Source organism: Cebus imitator, unplaced genomic scaffold (genome assembly GCF_001604975.1).
Source record: "Cebus imitator isolate Cc_AM_T3 unplaced genomic scaffold, Cebus_imitator-1.0 Scaffold508, whole genome shotgun sequence".
Taxonomy (NCBI): domain Eukaryota; kingdom Metazoa; phylum Chordata; class Mammalia; order Primates; family Cebidae; genus Cebus; species Cebus imitator.
The window spans coordinates 1,392,659-1,412,842 of record NW_016107823.1 but is presented as its reverse complement, the minus strand read 5'-3'; the positions used below and the strand labels follow the sequence as shown (position 1 = coordinate 1,412,842).

The following is a 20,184-nucleotide window of genomic DNA, read 5'->3' as shown; positions in this document are numbered from 1 at the left end:
TGTGTCAGTTTGCTGAGAATGATGGTTTCCAGATTCATCCAAGTCCCTACAAAGGACATGAACTCATCATTTTTTATGGCTGTGTAGTATTCCATGGTGTATATGTACCACATTTTCTTTGCCCAGTCTATCATTGATGGGCATTTGGGTTGGTTCCAGGTCTTTGCTATTGTACACATGGCTGCAATGAACATACGTGTTCATGTGTCTTTATAGTAGAATGATTTATAGTTCTTTGGGTATATACCCAGTGATGGGATTGCTGGGTCAAATGGAATTTCTATTTGTGGATCATTAGTAATTATTGATATGTTAAGGACTTAACTACTGCCATTTTGTTAATTGTTTTCTGATTGTTTTGTAGCTTATTTGTTTTTTCTTCCTCTCCTGTTTATCATTGTGATTTAGTGATTTCCTTTAGTGCTAAATTTTTGTTCTTTTATCTTTATCATTGTATATCTGCTTTAGTATTTTGCTTTGTGGTTACCACAAGGCTTACATAAAACATAGTTATAATAGACTACTTTATACTAATAACATCTTAAATTCAGTTGCATGCAAAAACTCTAGACTTCTACCCTCCTGCCAGCATGTGTGTATATATGCTTATAGCATATATATAATTTTATATTCATATGTACATATATATATTTCTTTTTTACCTTTCTGAATTGGGTGCAACCAGTTAATATTTTTTAATGTCACAATTTACATCTTTTTAAATTACTTATTTCTTAATACTTTATTGTAGCGATCATTATTTTTGACTGTTTTGAATTTTAACCTTCATCCTAGGGTTATGTATACATATAATTTGCAGAGTGCCATAGCAATATTGGGGTATTCTGGATTTGATTATATATCTACCTTTACCAGTTAATTTTGTACTTTTACATGTTTTCATATTAGTAATGTTCTTTTTTTCTACTTGAAAAACTTCCTTAAACATTTTTATAGAGCCGCTCTAGTAGTGAGGAATTCCCTAAACTTTTTCTTTTCTGGGAAAGACTTTATTTTTTCTTTTCTTCTGAAGGAGTGCTTTGCTGTGTATAACATTTTTGACTGACAGTTTTCTGTGCATTAGCACTTTGAAGAGATCATCCCATTCTCTCCTGGCCTGCAGGATTTCTACTGAGAAATCTGCTGATAGTCTAATGGAGATGCCCTTACATGTAACATGATATTTTTATCTTGCTACTTTTAATATACATTTGTCTTTCATTTTGACAGCTGATTATAATGTACCTCAGAGGAGACATCTTTGGGTTGACTGTTTGAAGATTGTTGAGCTTCATGTATCTGGATATTCATGTCTTCCAAGACTTGAAACATGTTATTTTTCATTTATCAAAAATTTATATTTATTTATTTTAAAGGTTTTTTGTTTTTTTAAAAAAATCTATATTGTTCTTTTATTTTTTGAACATATTAATCACAATTTAGACTTATTTTTGTGAAATCCAATACACTTCTTGGTTCTATTTATGTTCCCTGTTGTTTTCCTTGGTTTTTATGGTTTTCAGTAAATTCTTATTTTTCAATATATTTATTTATTTTTGGTTGAATACTAGACATTGCATATTCAAATGACAATTAGAGGATGTTATGTGATTTTCCTCCAGATAATATATTCTTTGTTTTGGGTAGGGAAATAGACAAGGATAAAGGTTAGGAGAAATTCATCTAAATTCAGTTAGGATGAAGTAATTGAAATCTAGGTTTCAGTTCTTTGGAGAACTGACCTTTTACAAATGACCATTTATTTTAGAATGTATTATGCTTTAGATACATGAAAGCAATTTTCTATTTATTTTAATACAATAAATAAATTCTGTTACCAGCACCTTCTAGGTACATTTTTCTTGTTCTTAGTTGGCTGAGTGAGCTAGATCTTAACCTATAGTTAGGGAGGAAAGATTGTCTCATTGGCCCTTCACTGTTCACCAGAAGCAGCAATGCTGATTTATATTCCCATTATTTCTTGACAGTATATTCAAGAATTGGGTCCCTTGAGAGGGAATAACTTATATGCCCATTACTTTTTGGCAGTGTATTCAAGAGTTGGATTCCTTGGGAGAAAAGAGGATGACTAGAAGGTTGCTGATATGTTAATATGAGACATCTTACTTTTTGTGTTGTCTCTTTGACTCAATTTTGCAAGATAATGTGAAGAGAGTGTGAATGACTTTCAAGGTCTACTTGGTCAAGTCACTTTGGCTACTACTGTTGAAATGCTGATGTGCCTATACATATAGCTACTAATACTGATTTGAGGGAGACCCCTTACTGCAGAAGTGGTGGCCTTGCTGAGTGGAAAAGCCTCATTCTTTACTCCTAATAGAACAGATTGAACTTGTGGAATCGGGCACAGGCCCTTGAAGGGAGGACTGTAGCTCTAAAGCTTGTGAAGATATTTGACAACATGCTTAATAGGATACATTTAACTGGTTGGAAAGGATAAGCTTTTTTGTGTTCACAGCAAGCAAAGATGATTATAATCCAATATTAGTTTTAAAATTGGAACTTGTGCTGAAACATCGCTCCTGAGGGCAGAGTTGATTGCTTGTAGAAGACTTCTATTACCAATCTCGGTGATACTTAGAAAACTATTTCTTAAATTATTTTTCCCCTGATTAATATTTTAATATGGATACAAGCACCAAGAGGCCTTCTTATAAATCTCATTTTTCTTTCAGATATTATCAGATGCGACACAGCCTCTTGAAAGTCAAAATTTTTCTCCTGTGGTGAGAGATGTAAGTTACAAGAATATCTTTTTCATAAATGTATTTTTTCTACTACCATTTTTGCTCTCCTCTCTCTGTCTTTCTCCCTCTCTCCATCTTTGCCATTCTGTCTCTTCTCTGTCAGTCATGAGACCATGTTTGTAGGACTAAAATGTAAATACTAAAATGTCTTGTGTCATATACATTTAGGCAGTGATTACATCCAACGGTACATTACCTGATAAATATAAATATATCCAGAAACTCCGGGAAAGCAGGTAAGTATTGATCACATTCTCTTGTTTTATACATTTATTCTTATCTGGGAATTGATGAGTGTTTTTAATGCTTTAATCTGGGAATTGATGAGTGTTTTTAATGCTTTAATGAGAGTTCTTAATATTAAGTTTGTGCAATATATAAATTTTGATAATGTTTGAAAATGTAGGAAATCCAAACTAAGTGGCCGGCTGAAACCACTGTGGCTGTTTCCCCCTAAACAGTAGTATAGCATAATTTTGGCTTTCTAATATCCTATGTAGATGTGTGGGTAAGCAAGCAAAAATCCAAAAGGATTGCCCTTCAGGTAGCTTCTTGTTCTTTCTCCAGCTTTTATGCATGGTCATGCCTCGGTTATTTTTTCAAAAGGAAAATAAGCACACTAACCTTTCCGTGGTGCTTTCAGTTTGGGTTTCAGTTGAGGGTTTGGACTCTCTTTTGTTTAATATAATGTTTAGGAAAGTGAATTCGTGGTTACAAATTAAGAGAGTAGTGAATAAACAATTGATGAAAATAAGAGGTAGTTTTCTCCAGGGATTCTTATTAGGGGGAAGATGCCAAAAAGTAATGTAGCAAATCTACTCAAGAGAATAGTTACCTTAGAAAGGTCTTTAGCTAAGGCCCTTGTTTCCTTAATTGATTTTACTATTTAAAGTTTGAAAACGTTGATTTTATTTTTTTGGAATGTTCCAGTCTCCTCCAGCTGATTGTCCTTGATCTATGTTTATATCTACTCTGCTGGTCTATTCACGTTAAAAAAGGAACCCATTGAAGTCTCAGGAGAAACCAGAGTTAGGGAAACAAAACAACACAACACAATTGTCTTACTGTCTTTTTCAGTGGTTCTACCTACAAGCAGTAAACAAAGAGATCTGCCCAGATCAAGCCTACTATACTTAGGACTTTTCCATATGTGCTGGTGTGATTATAGTTACTTTTACTTTATTTTTTTAAAGTTTTTAATTTTTTTTGAGATAGAGTTTCACTCTTGTTGCCCAGGCTAAAGTGCAATGGCGTGGTCTTGGCTCACTGCAACTTCCAACTCCTGGGTTCAAGTGATTCTCCCACCTCAGCCTCCTAAGTAGCTGGGATTACAGGTGCCCACCACCACACCCAGCTAATTTTTATGTTTTTAGTAGAGACGGGGTTTCACTATGTTGGCCAGGCTGGCTGCAAACTCCTGACCCCAGGTGATCCACCCCCCATGGCCTCCCAAAGTGCTGGGATTACAGGCGTAAGCCACCACGCCTGATCGATTATAGTTACTTTTGAATGTGTCAGTGAAATATTCTGGCATCAAACACTAAGTATTTAATTGTTTTTTTTTTCTTTTTTAAGAGAAGCTAGCTCTATAACCCTATAGGAGAGTTTCTTACGGGTAAAACTTCATATGTTTGTTTTTCATAGCTCTGTTTTGATTCTCATTATCTGATGATCTTTTATATTACTGATACTAATGACATGTCCAACATGACTGATCGTGATGGTATCTTCTGTCTTATGTGTCATATTTCATGTAGCAGCAGGTTTACTTGGCTCCAGTTGCTAGGACTTGCTGCCCTCTTTCTCTGATGGAATCTTGTGCCAATATACTGATAGCAAAGGTTGCATTTTGAAAGCAAATTTACTGTGTATTGAACCCTGCCTTATTCTTCTGTTCTTTTCATTACTTAGCATAGTGATTATTAACCTGGAGTCTGGGGTCTGGGGATACTGATGGGCTGGACAGTATTAGAATCTAGAAGTGAGTGAGTGTTTTGAGTGTTTGGTATTTGGACATCAAAATATTGTTTTAATTATACAAATGATAGAAAATATTGTTAGACAGAATATATAATAACCAAATAATAGTGGCTCTCTTTGGTAGGTGAAATGGGAGAATGGTACTAGTTAAAGGAGACCTCTTCACATCAGTAGTATGTATGTTGGGGGTATAGAGGGACAGGATCTTTTATACTTATTTTTTTTAAATTTATTTAAAATTAATGAAAATGTTTGTGAGTTAACATTCGAGAGACATTAAAAGAGACTAAAGAGTCTAAATAACAGAGCGTACTTCAGTCCCAGGCACCAGACCTTTTACATAGTTTCGTGTTGATATCGGAGAATTTGATTCAAAAAATATTTAATGATTAAATTCCATATTTAAGACAAAGTGTGCTGAACATTAATGGGCTTGTAAAGATGGGTAAGTCTTAGATGCTGCCTTTGAGGTCATAGTTAGTGGGAAAGAAAGTCATCTGTCCAGAACATATTAATAAAAATCCAGCAGAATAAACTGTTCAAGAATTAAAATAATATCTAACACTAGTCTTTGGTTTCTATATTTAACCCATGACATTTGTGATTCAAAGTCATGGTTTTGACTATTTTCAAGTGACCCTAAAGATATGTGACAAAACAATGATGAATAATAATAATCCCTTCCTCAAAGTGTTGTCTTCTGGGATTGTGGTGAGGAATAAATACAGCTTCTAAGATAAAGCCCCTAGCATGATTTTGAATCACATCTTCTGGAAGGATAAAATATGAGACCAAGTTACTCAATCATAAGTAAGCCAAGAAAAGGTCCAGCATCTGTACTTTATTAGTAATACTGGGGATTCATGAAATACATGTATACATCTCTAGGTATACATCTCAGAGATGTCAAGTCTATTGCTCTTCATTGGACAAAATGTAAAATAATTAAAGAAATATGTTGGTATAGGGGACTCATTCATATTGAGATTCTTATTTTAAGTAATGTGGAGAGAAATTGTTGCTTCATTATCTAGGTTTTAGTATGGTTAGAGGACAGCAAGATTACGTTGTTTAAAAACAATAAAATTTTAATTAGTCCCTTCTCTTCTTTTTACTTTATTTTATTTTAACAGAGAACGTGCTCAGTCACTTTCGATGGGCACCAGGAAAAAGGTTTTGGTTCTTGGATCTGGCTATGTATCTGAGCCCGTACTAGAATATTTATCAAGAGATGACAATATAGAAATAACAGTAGGTAAATATGCCCTAGTTTTTGAAGAAGAAAAATATATTTTATAACATGTTGATTTCTAAATTTTAGAAGACTACTTAGCTTCTAAAATTTGAAAGTTTATTTTTGGAGATGTTAAAATATATTTTACTTTGACATATCTAAAAATGTGACTTTTATTTCTTGAAATAGGCTCTGACATGAGGAATCAAATTGAACAGTTAAGGAAGAAATATAATATCAATCCTGTTAGCATAGACATTTGTAAACAAGAAGAGAAGCTGGGCTTCTTGGTGGAAAAACAGGATCTTGTTATCAGGTCAGTATCTGGCAAGAAATGAGTTTCATTTTTTGTTGTTATTTCTTTTCTCTTACTTTTCTCTTACTTTTTCTTTTCTCCTCTCTTCATACTCTTTGTGAGTAAACTTTTTAATTGAAGTATGGATCCAGAAGGTGCACAAATCATAAGTATATAGCTCAATGAACTTTCACAAAGTGAATACACTCTGTGACGATCCTTCATATCAAGAAGCAGAATATTAATAATTCCCCAGAAGCCCTCCTGGTGCCTCACTTAACCCATCCTCTAAGGGTAAACACTATCCTGGTTTCTGACATATAGTTTTGCCTGCTTTCAAACTTCATATAATTGGAATCATTCAATGTGTCCTCATTCGTGGCTGCCTTCTTCCATTCAATGTTGTGATTATGAGAGTCATTTATGCTATTGTCTGAAATGATAGTTTATTCATTCTCATTGCAGTGTAGTATTTCATTATGTGAATATACCATTATTACTTATTTGACTACTATGGATATTTAGGTTGTTTCTGGAGTTTGGCTATTATAAGTCACACTGCTATACACATTTCAGTATTTGACTTTTGGTGACCATTTCGCCAAACAGTAATTACACATTTCTGTTGGATATATCCTTAGAAGTGGGTTTGCAGGTCATAAGGTATTCATATTTCATATACTTTAGTGTCTGCTTTATCCTTTGGACTTATAAAACTAAAATGAAAAAGTAGATTATTTAGCCTTACTACCATTTTAAGTCTCATGATATCAACGAATCTTGAAATAGGGTATAACTAACAAAAATGCAGATCTAACATCTAGATACAGAGTTACATGAGATTTACTGGATAACTAAATTTGGTTTTGACATGAGTACATATGAACACAAAGAAAGGAACAGCAGACATCAGGGCCTGCCTGAGGGTAAAATGTGGGAGGAGGGTGAGGATCAAAAAACTACCTGTCAGGTACTATGCTTATTACCTAGATAATGAAATAATCTGTGCGCCATACTCCCATGACATACAGTTTACCTATATAACAAGACTGCACATGTATCCCTGAACCTTAAAGTAGTTAATAAATAAATAAACACATTTGGTTTTGAGATGTCAAAGTGATGAGAATAGTCATTAATTCTTAGAATATAATTTCTCCAGATGAAAGGAAGAAAGTTATCTGTTTTCTCATAATGATTACCTAGTCACTTTCATAGATCAGATTCAAATTGTGTCTTTGGAGGAAGTTCTGTGATGTTCTGCTTTGAAAAAAAAAAAAAAAAAAGCAAGGTTGGAAAACATGTAATGAAAGGCAGTTCTGTAGGCTGGCATTTTTACACTGTCTCTTGATATCTTTAAACACAGGCTCACTTCATGCACTTAAAATGTTACTCAATTTATAAAAAATTTATGGGCATTAATTTTTATTTAGAAAAAATTGATTAATGATCAACTGACCCTCTCTGATACCAGTATGAAAAGAAATCCTGATTCAAAATAGAGTAATCTAGCCTTCTGAGTAGAACAATAATTTATTTTACCACACATAGGTACTTAAATATATCACTTTTTTATTCTTTTAAAAAAGTAAATAATATGATAAAATGCATTTGAAACACAATCTGAAATAAAATGTGACAATATAATGGACAAAGACATCAATCTATTTATATGTGCAAATTTTAAAATTTGGCAAGCAAGTGGACTTCGATAAAATTTGGCACTAGCAAAATCTGTTTTATATTTAATGTTTTCTCATTTAGTGCATTTTCTATGCTGAATAATAGTAATGCCATTAAACAGTGTTATCCTATACTGTTCCTTAAATATACATATGTATTTTTGAGACAAAGTCTCATTTTGTCACCTAGGCTGGAGTGCAGTAGCACAGTCTTGGCTCACTGCAACCTCCACCTCCCAGGCTCAAGTGATCCTCCCACCTCAACCACCCAGGTAGCTGTAACTACAGGCACATGCCACCATGCCTGGCTAAATTTAATATTTTTAGTATAGACGAGGTGTCACCATGTTACCCAGGCTGGTCTCAAACTCCTGGACTCAAGCAATCCACCTATCTCAGCCTCTCAAAGTGCCATATTACAGGCATAAACCACCATACCTGTCCAATTGTTTTATATTTTAAGTTAGGGAAAGAATGTTTTGATATAAACACAGTGATAGGGACTACAAAAATGAGTAAAGAATATGTTTTACAAAAATTTTATAGTAATATGTAAAATTCTCATAGTTTTAATTTTTTTAATTTAACTTTTAACAATTCAATAGAAAATAGTAATTGATTTCAATGTTTCTTTGAAAATTCCACATGTATTTTGTGTATATTTTTCACAAGTGACATTTTCGACCTTTTGGAGTAATTGGGTTGGAGTCAACTTAAATAACTTTAAGAGTATGTCCCATTGAGTGCTTACTATATCACATTCAAGATGAATTATGAACTCTAATCCCTTTGTCTAAAAAGGTACCATCAAGTAAAGACCTACCATTATATTTCTTACCCTATTATTAGGCCAAAGTTTTAAAATATTATTAAATCTTAGTAAAATTTTGATTGAGCAAGTTTAATATGGAGAATGTGTTTTAAAAATTTCTACTTAACATTTAAGATGATGACATTGCAGATTTTCTATTAATATTTGATTCAAGTAGTTTTGCAAAGTATGTTGCTCAATGGTTTCTAAAAGTCTACCAAATTTGTTAGCAGTAATTCTTTTTGGATTAAAATTCCAAAAACACAGAGACCTGGAGCTCTTGATACTGACAATAGCAATACCTGATTCTATTGACCTGAGGAGGAATAAATGCCTGAAAAGTTGTTTTACTGTTTATTTTGTTTTTAGTGATCTAGAGAAAATATGAAATATGTAGAATGAATTTGACAAGTACAATGATACAGTGTGATATTGTTTATATTGATTTTTATTTTTTTTTGTTGGTATTGTAGACAGCTTTACCAAATAGGCAATAAGAAACAACTTAAATATTGTCATGTAATTGACAGGGTATTTTATTGTTCCTAGAACAGAATATGGATATACTCACTTATATAACACTCATATTTATGAAAATTTAATTTCTTATGATTATGCAGTCCCAGCACCAAATTATAATACCAAAGCCAAATTTGTTGAAAAGCCAATCAAAGCTTAGCTTTGAGTACAGCATCATCTGTTGTTTGCCATGTGGATTTTTAGCCATTTTGATAGCCTTTACATTGACACCTGATACACTCCAGTCTCTGGAGTAGCTGGGACTACAGGCATGTGCCAACATGCTGGACTAGTTTTTGTATTTTTTGTAGAGATAAGGTTTCATCATGTTGCCCAGGCTGGTCTTGACTCCTATGCCCAAGCAATCCACCTGCCTTTGGCCTCCCAAAGTGCTGGGATTACAGGGATGAGCCACAGCACCCATTGTCAATCCACTATTAATGGGCATGTCAGTTGATTCCATGTCTTTGTTACTGTGAATAGTGCTGTGATGAACATGTAAGTGCATGTGTCTTTTTGGTAGAATGAATTATTTCCTTTGAATAAATACCAGTAATGCAATTGCTAGGTCAAATGATAGTTCAACTCTTAGCTCTTTGAGAAATCTCTGAACTGCCCTCCATAGCAACTGAACTAATTTACATTCCCACCAACAGTGTATAAGTGTTCCCTTTTCTGAGAGAATAATTTAATCAGGACAGTACCTTAAGATTCAGCTTTAATACAATTCAAGTACATTGGAAGGTAGGGTTGAAAAAGGAAGTTTCTGATTAGTTTCTTCCTGTTTTTAAGCTTGTTGCCGTATGTATTGCACCCTCTTGTGGCGAAGGCTTGCATCACAAACAAAGTTAACATGATCACTGCAAGCTACATCACACCAGCATTAAAAGAATTGGAAAAAAGGTAAGTTTTAATCATTTTAAACAAACTGAGTGGATCCATGGCATTGTTTTTATTTTATATCCAAGTTTTTCTTTTTCCTCTTTCTACCTGCTGCAGTGTGGAAGATGCTGGCATCACAGTTATTGCTGAATTGGGATTGGACCCTGGTCTGGATCACATGTTAGCAATGGAAACAATAGATAAAGCCAAGGAAGTGGGAGCCACGGTGAGCCCAATTTGTACCCAAAGGGAAACATTAAAATGTCTAACTTCTTGTGTACAGAAATAATCTTTAACTCTGATTAAAGATGCTGCTATATTATAACTCATTCTTTGAATAGAAATTTTAAATAAAATCTTATAACTGCTGAAATACCCATATAGGAAAACAATGTCAAAGTCTTAGGTAGCAGCCAATTTTTGGAGAAACAGATGCTACTATAAAATTTTGGCTTGATACAAATTTTAGACTACCTCGAAGATTCTGTAATAAGGTTTGACTTTTAAAAGTGAGAAGGATCTTTGGGTATTAGCAGTCTGTTGATATGAAGTATCTTTTACATATAACAAGGTACTATTGGGTGTAAATGGCATGATTCAGATTAAGTGTTTTGGGTTTTTTGAATGTGTGTGTGTATATATGTGTGTATTCAAATCATATTTGCATATATGACTTATGCAAATATATGAATTTCATTTATGTATTTTCAAATTATAATGTGAATATTATAAACATGCAAATATATAATTAAAATTTTAGATATGCAAATATATAATCTGAATACAAAAATTAGTAGGAACTGACCAAACAGAATTGAACTAATAGTTGAATTTTTAACTGAACAAAATGTTATTTAGAGGATTAAAAAAATATATATATATATAGTCAACTGTTATTTAATCAAATGGCATGTGGCTTTAAGGATGTATTTTTGAAAGCCTTAGTAATTTTAAGAATGAAAAACTGTAGCAAGTTTACTCCATTCATATCATTGTCTTCAATTAATTACTTAGATATTCTCTAACGTGTTGTGAATTATTCCTTATTTGTGGTTTCTTTAATTTACAGATTGAATCATATATTTCCTACTGTGGTGGACTTCCTACCCCTGAACATTCAAACAATCCACTGAGATATAAATTTAGCTGGAGTCCAGTGGGAGTTTTGATGAACGTAATGCAGCCTGCCACCTATCTGCTCAATGGAAAGGTGAGGAATCTCATCCAGGCATAGTGATATCAACCTGCAATAATCACCTGAGACAGTCTAAATACTCCCTGATTCCAAACCCTTTAATAATGGCGATGCTGATTGTCTCTGTTCTCTCCTCTTGTGGTATTTCCCAGTGCATATTTTTTTCCTGTTTAGCACAGTCTCCTTGCTGTTCCCTCAAAGCCTGTGCTTATTCTGCCCCAGGCCTTCTTGCAAGTTGTTTCTGATACTCAAAAATTCACTTCTCTATATATGTAAACACTGGTTATCTCTTGATTTATTTCCACATGACAAACATTTTCTGAGTGCCTACTATGTGCTGGACTTGGGGCAAGTTTCTCGAGACTCACAAGAATGAAGTCCGTGACCTCAGAAAACTCACAGCTAGATTGGGAATGGGGTTTAGCTCTTGAAATGGAGGGTTTGGTGTGTTGGAGAAAGAAACTACAATTTCTTCCCCAGCTGCCATGTAATAGAACATAAGGACTCTCTGAGTTTAGTATTATTTTCATATTTTTACAATAAGAAAGCTGTGGCTCAGAGAGCGTGCATGTCCAAGGTTATTTGGCTGAGATTCAAACCCAGGTCTAACTCTGAAGGCTTTTTTTGTGCTTTGCCAGATTGCTTAATGGCTGGAAAGACAGACATGGGAATAAGTGACTATTATCTAATGGGAAAATTTCCAAAGTATGTTAGAAGTGCTTCAGAGGTACAGGTGGGAGGACAGTTTAATTGGTCTTGGTGAAGCGGTTGGGGGAAGGAGGGTGGGGAGAAGGAAAACTAATGAAGAAAGAGGATGTGCTTTGGCCTTGAAGGATAAGAAGGTGCCAGCTAGGCAGGGATGTTAGCATTCATGGTATGACAGGTCTATAAGGGGAGAACTCAGGTTAGGGAGTTAAGATAACAGCTACACTTAAAAACATGGCAAGTGGCACGGCCAGTATCCAAATCACATCTATCTAATAGTTTATGCTCATAGTTTGGAGAAAAATATAACGAGACTCAGAGTGCGTCTTCAAATTGTGTGTTGTAGGCACCTCACTCACCTTGCCCTACGGGAGTGATGAATAATATGATCAGATAGATGTGTTTTAAAAAGACTATTCTAGCATCAATATTACACATTGTTAATGTATCTATGAATCAAAATGTATTTCAGGAGTAGAAGGAAAGAATTTCTTAAGCAACAAGGTAAATGCCATTATTAGCCATCGTCTTTTGTGCCTATGATACAGAGCATGACTCATACTTGGCCGTAACTTGGAATTACAAAAGGAATTTAAAAAGTATTGATGCCTGGGCCTCATCTCCTAAAATTCTGATTTTCCTGGGCTTGGAGATTTTTTAAAACTTCGAAGTGATTCTAGTATGCAGCTGAATTTGAGAACAACTGATTTAATGATCAGAGAACTGTAGTTGCACTTAAAATAGTACTAAATAATCAGGAACTTTAGTTTGATGCTAATGATGTATAACATATTTCAGGATAATAAACAGGATCAATGAGTTCTGGTCCAATTGCTGGCATTCACCATAACATAGCCAAAGACCAGGTGGTTGAAAGGATCCACGGGATGTCAGTTTCCTGATGTGTAATGTGAGCACTGATGTTCCACCAATTCTTCAATCTTATGAATCATGAAGGTTTGGAGCAGAATCTTAGTCTGCTAAGATGATGTTTTGCCAACCACACATCCTTTTACGTGCTTCAGCCTGTCTCCTACTGCATTCCAACAGCTCCTTTTACCTTTTGCAATCTTAAGAGACTGGCCTATGTTTGGTATAATTAACATGTGAAGGCAGGATGAATTATTACTTCAGTTGAATAAAACACTTATTTTTAGGAGGCCTTATAAATGCTAAACATGGTAGTAATGAAAGGGCCAGCGGACTGCAACCCATGTAAAAGAAAGGGCGAGGAACTTGATATCTCTGGTCCTGGCTTTGTGCTCTAGCTCTGCCATTGCTGGTTGTGAGCTGTGGGTTCCTCGTCTGAAGAGAAGGACAATCATGCTAGCTTCCGGCGTTCTTACTCAGTGAGGTTATTTAGATTGCAATCTGCCTAACAGCAGATTGCCAGGCATGTAATCCATCTAGCAAATATTAGCTATATAAGGAAATTATGGTTGTGAGAGTTTAAGAAAAGCAAGAGGTTATTTTCAGGTAGCCAAAGTTGTATTTGTTGAATTTGAAGTTCTCCTCTCTCATCCTAAATTTATTTTGTAAAAAGGAGTGCTTTTTGCATCGCTCTGGCGCTGTGGAGGATACCAAAAGAAAACATGACACTTTTCTTTTCTTTGCTTAAATGATACTTTTGTTCAAGGTCCCACTTGTGTTTTTTCTTGTGGATGAAGCTTTTCGTGACCACTCCAGCCTCTGTTCACTATTATTTTGTCTGAACTGAATCAAAGTGTCAGACACTTTGTTTGTCTGTGTCTAAGAATTTTCTAGGTACTGCATTATTCATTCTGTAATTCAAGTGCTGTATATCAGTCTGTTTCCTAAGCCAGATTGTTAAACAACTTAAAACCTCTCTTATATTCTTGCCCTTCACTCCCTCTGCCATCATTACCCTCCACTATGAAGCAGGTCTTAAATGATTCACAGAATCACAGTGGGGGAAAACAAGTCACCTCTCTGGACTTTTACTTAAAATTAAAGCCTTAAACTTTTCCAGAAATTGGACAGTGGCCTATGAATTAGGACATATCTCATTATCTTTCATCTTTGCAGTAATTACTAGCAACTTGTTCTATTTCTAACTTCTAATCTGATTCCTAACAATTCTGATTTTCTTCCACGTATTCAGAGATGGTGATGTCATCTTCTCTTAGTTGAATTCCCCTTACAAGTGGTGGTATACTTACTCACACTGGTGGCATTTGGGAGTGACATGGCAGAGTTTTCCCATCACCTTCTGCAATGTTTCCCAGTCTAACCTGGCAAAACATATAGTCTAAGTGAGAAGCATGCTTGCTCTGCAAACATAGTTTTCAGATAAGTTTTCTAGCCCTCTTATCTAGCCTGCCACCAGCTTGACTGCAGCACCCAGCCCCTTGGAAATCAAGAGCTACCACTATCTCCCTTTGCCTGTACCCATTATTCATGCACATTTCAGGTGCACCCCAGGTGGCATAATCTGGAATGCTATTCTTTGTCAATATCTCTTTCAAAATATTGATCCAGAAATAAGCATGATTAAGGGGACAGTTTAGTAGAAGAAACACAGACATTGCAGTCAAATAGAACTGGGTTCAGATTTGCCTTTGGGTGACTCAGCCTCAGTTTTCACCTCTGAAAAATGGGTTATTTCATGGATTAAATATAATGTCTATAAGGCCCTGGGCACATAGTGGGCCCTGAAGAAATGATTGTATATTTCTTTATTCATTTAATGATCAAGTTTACTGTGATTATTTGAATATATATGATATACTTATTCAAATATAGCAGTGATTCGCTATAGTTGGGAGATGTATATTTGTGTTGGTCTCTGTGTGTGTGAAAGAGTAGGACCTAGAGAAGCTTGCAAAAGCAGTGAGTAATAAGCCTGAGCGTTATGAGAGCAGAAAGAAATGCATGTTCTCTGCAAAACAGGCAAATATGTCTTTCTGTCTTCAATCATATTATTAATAAAATATTAAACAAGAAAGAATTTATTATTGAACTATATGATATACCACTACAAATACAACTATGAATTAATATCAAATGACAATGATTACCCAGTAATTTTGGGGTCAGTTTGCTTAGCCAACTGCCAACCTCACTACATGAATTATTGTCATTCAGCTTACATTTCTCCATCTTCAATGTAAGATTTTCATGATAAATTTATGAACTAGCTGTTTTATTTCTGGTTGATAAGTTAGAATATTGTGATCTTTATTGGATTTTTCTTTAAGAAATTTTCCTGACCTTCAAACAAGCAAACAAACCTTAAGAATTGTCATAGATTATAGAAATGAGATGAGTGTGAAGACCCTAAAGGCCAACATTTGCTTTTTTGTTTTTTAAGAGATGGTATCTTGCTATGTTGCTCAGGCTATTCTCAAACTCCTGGGCTCAAGCCATCCTCCTGCCTTAGCCTCCCAAGCCAAGTAGCTGGGATTACAGGTGTGCATCACCATGTCCAACATTTGCTTTCTTAGATTTTTTCAAAAATTTAGAATTATATTAAATAAATTCGTTTTCAAGATGTAGAGCAAAAACCATCCCTTTGGAAATGTTTACTCTGCAGTCTAGAAGGGTTCACAAGAAAATTAAATGAAAGGCATTCCTTACATCCTTCATTTAGATTTTCACTCTAAAAATTTTAAATTTGGAGAGAGTGCTTGGCACTCTCCAAGTAAGGCATGAGAATCATTAAGTTTAGCCAAAGACCTCTTCAGGAAATCCTGTGAATCCACCTTAAAGTATATTGGCAGCTCCCTGGTACAGTGTTATTTTGTTCAGCTTTAGAGAAATTGGTCAGGCATCATGCTACCTGACTTCAAACTATGCTACAAGACTACAGAGAAATTGATCAGAAATTGTTTCCAGTGTACAATAAAGATAAAATTCAGTTCCACCAGCAGCACCAACCAGAATTCTCAGACCTAATTTTATCGCTCCAGAATGCTTTCCATTATCTCAACAATAATAATAAGCCTCATAAACGAAAAGAAAATTTAGTTCTTTAAAATTAGAGACAAAGAAATCCTGTATTTCATTTTGAGTCTGTGTGATGGGGGTAGGGGTATGGGAGATAAGTACTGAGATATCAAAAGATTTTTACTTCATCACTCATGTTATTGCCTTCACAATTTGTGTAACCCGTGACACATGGATCACTTTCTTCTGCTCTTGAACGTTAGCTGTATGGATGAAATGTATGCAACTGGTGCCTAATGTGGCATTCAGAAAGGTCGTAAAAGTAGAAAAAAGAAAAGAGTGAGAATATTGATTGCTGTTTGAACATAGAAGCCATTTAAACAATTATCTGTTGCTTTTAGCTTATCTTTTTAAGTTTATTAAACATTTTTATATAAAATACTTTACGTAAAATAATGTTTATTTTTAATCATTTAAACATTAAAAAAATAAAAATTAAAAATGTTTAAAATTCTTTTTTTTTTAAATGTTTATATTTTTTAAAAAAGGCAAACTCTAGTGGGAAATAATTTAGTGCCATTTTATCCAGGGGAAGGAAAAAAATGAAAATAAGACTATGTTTAGAAAAACTAAACGCTTTAAAGTGAAATTTTAAAGCTTGAAAGAAGAATTGCATTGTGAATTATGACATTAGTAGAACAGCTTAAGTATAGGATGATGACTATGGTGGTTTCATTATTTTTTTTTCAAATTTCTATTGCTTTCTCTGTTCACACGAAGCAGATAATTCCTAACAGAAAGGAATGGCTCTTAACCCCACTTATGCCTTCTCAATGTTCCTCAGGTTGTGAATGTTGCAGGGGGCATCTCCTTTCTTGATGCCGTGACGTCCATGGATTTTTTCCCAGGATTAAATTTGGAAGGCTATCCTAACAGAGACAGTACGAAATATGCTGAGATTTATGGCATTTCTTCTGCTCACACTTTGTTGCGGGGGACACTGAGATACAAGGTGAGCAGCTGGACTTTATATTCAACACGTTGCCAGTTTTGATGTAAGTGATGTATACACTTTATTTTTCTTAGTAGCCAAAATAATGAAGATGATAAACCAAGCTGGAGTCTACTTTTTCAGGAATCTTATGATTGAATATTTTAGGAGACTCACCTCAAAATAAAAAGACAATTTATTGACTCATTAGGAGTTGGGGACAGGCAGGGCTTTAGGCTCAGTGAGATTTGTAGGTCAAGTGACTCCCCCAGGACCTGATTTCTTGTAACCTCTCAGCTCTTCTTTCCAGTATTCACTGGAGTCTCAAGTGCTGTGCCATGGCAGAGTGCTGGCAGCAACCCCAGCCTCTCAGATTCAAATTCAATGGGAATAAAAATGATATCCTTCTAATAGCTAAAAATACAATTTTTGCCTCATTAGCTGGAAATGATCCCTAATATCAGTGCGATAAAATGTGCCCATCTACTTTGTTCTATGTTATATGTCCCTAGAACTAGAGGTTGAGTCAATGTCATTGAAAACACATAGACCGGGTCTGGGGGAAACAGACGGAATAAAAGGGGCTTCCCCAGAGCAAATCCAACATGTTTTTAAACCACAAAATGGGGAGTACATTCTAGGAACATAAATGCAAATGTCCACTACACATTGATTGATCACAAAAAAAGCGGTTATAAGTGTGACCAAATCCACACAACTGATATATTAGTTTTCTAGCTGAATAATTTTTCACAAACTGGATAGCTTGAAACAATAGGGATTTATTCTCTCACCATTCATGAGGCCAGAAGTCTGAAATCAAGGTGTGTGTGAGGAGGGTTGGTGCCTCTTGGAGGCTTGACTTTGAGACACAGCCATCTAATTTGTGCCTCCGTTTCATATCCCCTTCTTCTTTGTACCTGACTGTGTTGCCTCCTCTTATTAGGGCACTAGTCATTGGACTTAGGTTTCACACTAAAGCCAGGTTGATTTCATATTGAGGTCTTTAATTATATCTGCAAACATTCAAGTCAGGCCATATTCTGAGGCTCTGGATGGCCATGAATTTGGGAGACAGGACACTAAACTCAACCTAATGTAACCAGCATACCTAAAATACATGTCTCTCAAGATCAGAGACCTGATTGCAAATACCTCTGTCCTGTGAGATTTCCTGGCTAAGGCCAGAGAGGGGATTTATCTCATGTGTGTTACTAGTCTTCTCTATTTTTTATCTGGAAGATAGAAAGTACACGGGCCTGTTAGTGATGACCCTTCAATCCTGTGCCTGCTTTTCTGTTGCTCTCCTATCTTTTTTACTGGCTGTTCCTTTTGCCTGGAACTTTTCCTCCAGATATTTGCATCATCCTCCTTCAGGCCTTGTTCTTTTCTTCTCTGCCACCCTGCCCCTGGTAACCACGGTTTTATTCTCAGTCTTTGCATATTTCACTTTCTTAAAAAGATTCTGCATGTTAGTGAGATCATGCAGTATTTTACTTTTCATGTCTCATTCCACTTAGGACAGTGTCTTCCAGATTCATCCTCCTATCTATTCTTAAAAAGAAAATAACTGCTCTATTTCTTACTCATGAGAGCTTCTGTTACATATACGGGCACTTAACATTTACTTCTGTGCATTTTAAGTTATAATTTTATGTGTATTTTTCTTATCTCCCAAATAGATTGTAAGCTCCTAGAGAGCAGGTGCTTGTACTCTTATGGATATGATTTTCTCGTTGTCCAGGAATCAAATGAGATACCAGTGATAATGTCCTACTGAGATCTAGGAGCTGTGGCTTTTCTACCAGCCTTTTAGCACAGTAGAAATTCTAGTCTGAACTGATGAATACCATCCCAGCTCTGGTAGATTTCTTAATGTATTTTCTTCAATTCATTCATAAAGAAAAAATGAGTAATAACTTTTTTTTTGTCCAGCAGTTAGGATAGTCTTTTGTCAAACATATAGATATAGTCAATATGTATAGTCTTTTGCCAAACATATAGATCCAGGAATGAAGAATTTTAATAGATTTAAACATTGAATAAAGATCTCAGCAAGGCGTGTGAGTGAGAGCCATCCCCATAGATTCCCTGAGGATGGAAGATATCACAGTGTTCATAATCATGAGGTCCAACATCCTGGGCAATGCCAGCAACCCATTGGTAACCTCAATATTCTTTCCAGTATTGGAAATGAGATACCATCATTCAAGTGTGACAGAGAGGCCTTGGCTACTGTGCGTGCCTGTCACCTCCTTGTCCTTCTAGATGCAGCTTAGTAGCACCTCCCCATGCTATCCTCCCTAACTCCTTCCCCTTGAACCACCCACTCCCATCTATGTGAGTTCCCCCTTCTTGGTGCTCCCACAGCTGTTCTCCTCTAACCTAGAACCTAGTAATAAAATACTCTAGTATAGTCATCAGTGGTCATGCATTTTTGCTCATCATGGACTAGGCATTATTGGCTTGACTTATCTGACCTTTTCTTTGACTGCAGTTTCTGCATGGGTGGGACTGCATTTTTTTCATCTCTGTGGCCTTAGTCCCTAGCACAAGTCTGACATATGGCAGCAGTTTGCTAAATGCTGACTGATGAATGAATACACAAAATAAGTACATTTCTAGGGGTCATCATAAAAATATATTTCTAAGATTAATAAATAGCTCATAAATAAGTATTTTAGGTGTTGGATAAAGGGGTCTCTAGCACCTATCAGGTCCCAGAAGCAAGCTAAACAAGCTAGTGATATTACTTTTTTGTTTCTCCTCTTTGAAGTGTATTTGCATTTGAGCAAATGAGAATTTTTTTTAGTAACGTTTGAACAGTTTGAACAATATAACCTTTAGAAATGTGAAAATTGCTAGTTGACCAGACATTCAGTAGTGAAATATCTGATGGTTACAGGAACTATTTCATATTTTAAAAACTCTGTTGCTCCCTATAATTATTTCCGTCTCTCTCTTTCTTCTCTCTCGCTCTCTGCTTGAGCAGTAATTGCAGCAGCTGCAAAATATCTTATCTTAGCCCTCTCACCCTGCTTCCCGTTTGCACACTGCAGAATAAACCATTATGGTCTTTCTTCATCCATTATTCAGAATCTATTTATTCAGCCATTTGTTCTTTTATAGGGGATTGGAATGATGAATTATGGATTGGAATGTTGAATAATGTGATGTGGGCATTGGGATGAACACTATGCATGCAAATATAATTTA

At 35.2% G+C, this 20,184-nt stretch overlaps 1 protein-coding gene across 1 annotated transcript in view; it reads left to right on the top strand.

Moving 5' to 3' along the window:
* Positions 1-2,696: 2,696 nt before the first annotated feature.
* The window catches only part of AASS (aminoadipate-semialdehyde synthase), a gene marked incomplete at its 5' end in the record, with an annotated part of 25,295 nt that continues 7,807 nt past the window's right edge, over positions 2,697-20,184 (top strand). The window contains 8 exons of the mRNA XM_017513892.2: positions 2,697-2,756; positions 2,937-3,004; positions 5,882-6,003; positions 6,172-6,298; positions 10,082-10,192; positions 10,289-10,397; positions 11,241-11,381; positions 16,822-16,989. Coding sequence (XP_017369381.2) covers positions 2,697-2,756; positions 2,937-3,004; positions 5,882-6,003; positions 6,172-6,298; positions 10,082-10,192; positions 10,289-10,397; positions 11,241-11,381; positions 16,822-16,989 — 906 coding nt within the window. The remainder of the gene's footprint in view (positions 2,757-2,936; positions 3,005-5,881; positions 6,004-6,171; positions 6,299-10,081; positions 10,193-10,288; positions 10,398-11,240; positions 11,382-16,821; positions 16,990-20,184) is intronic.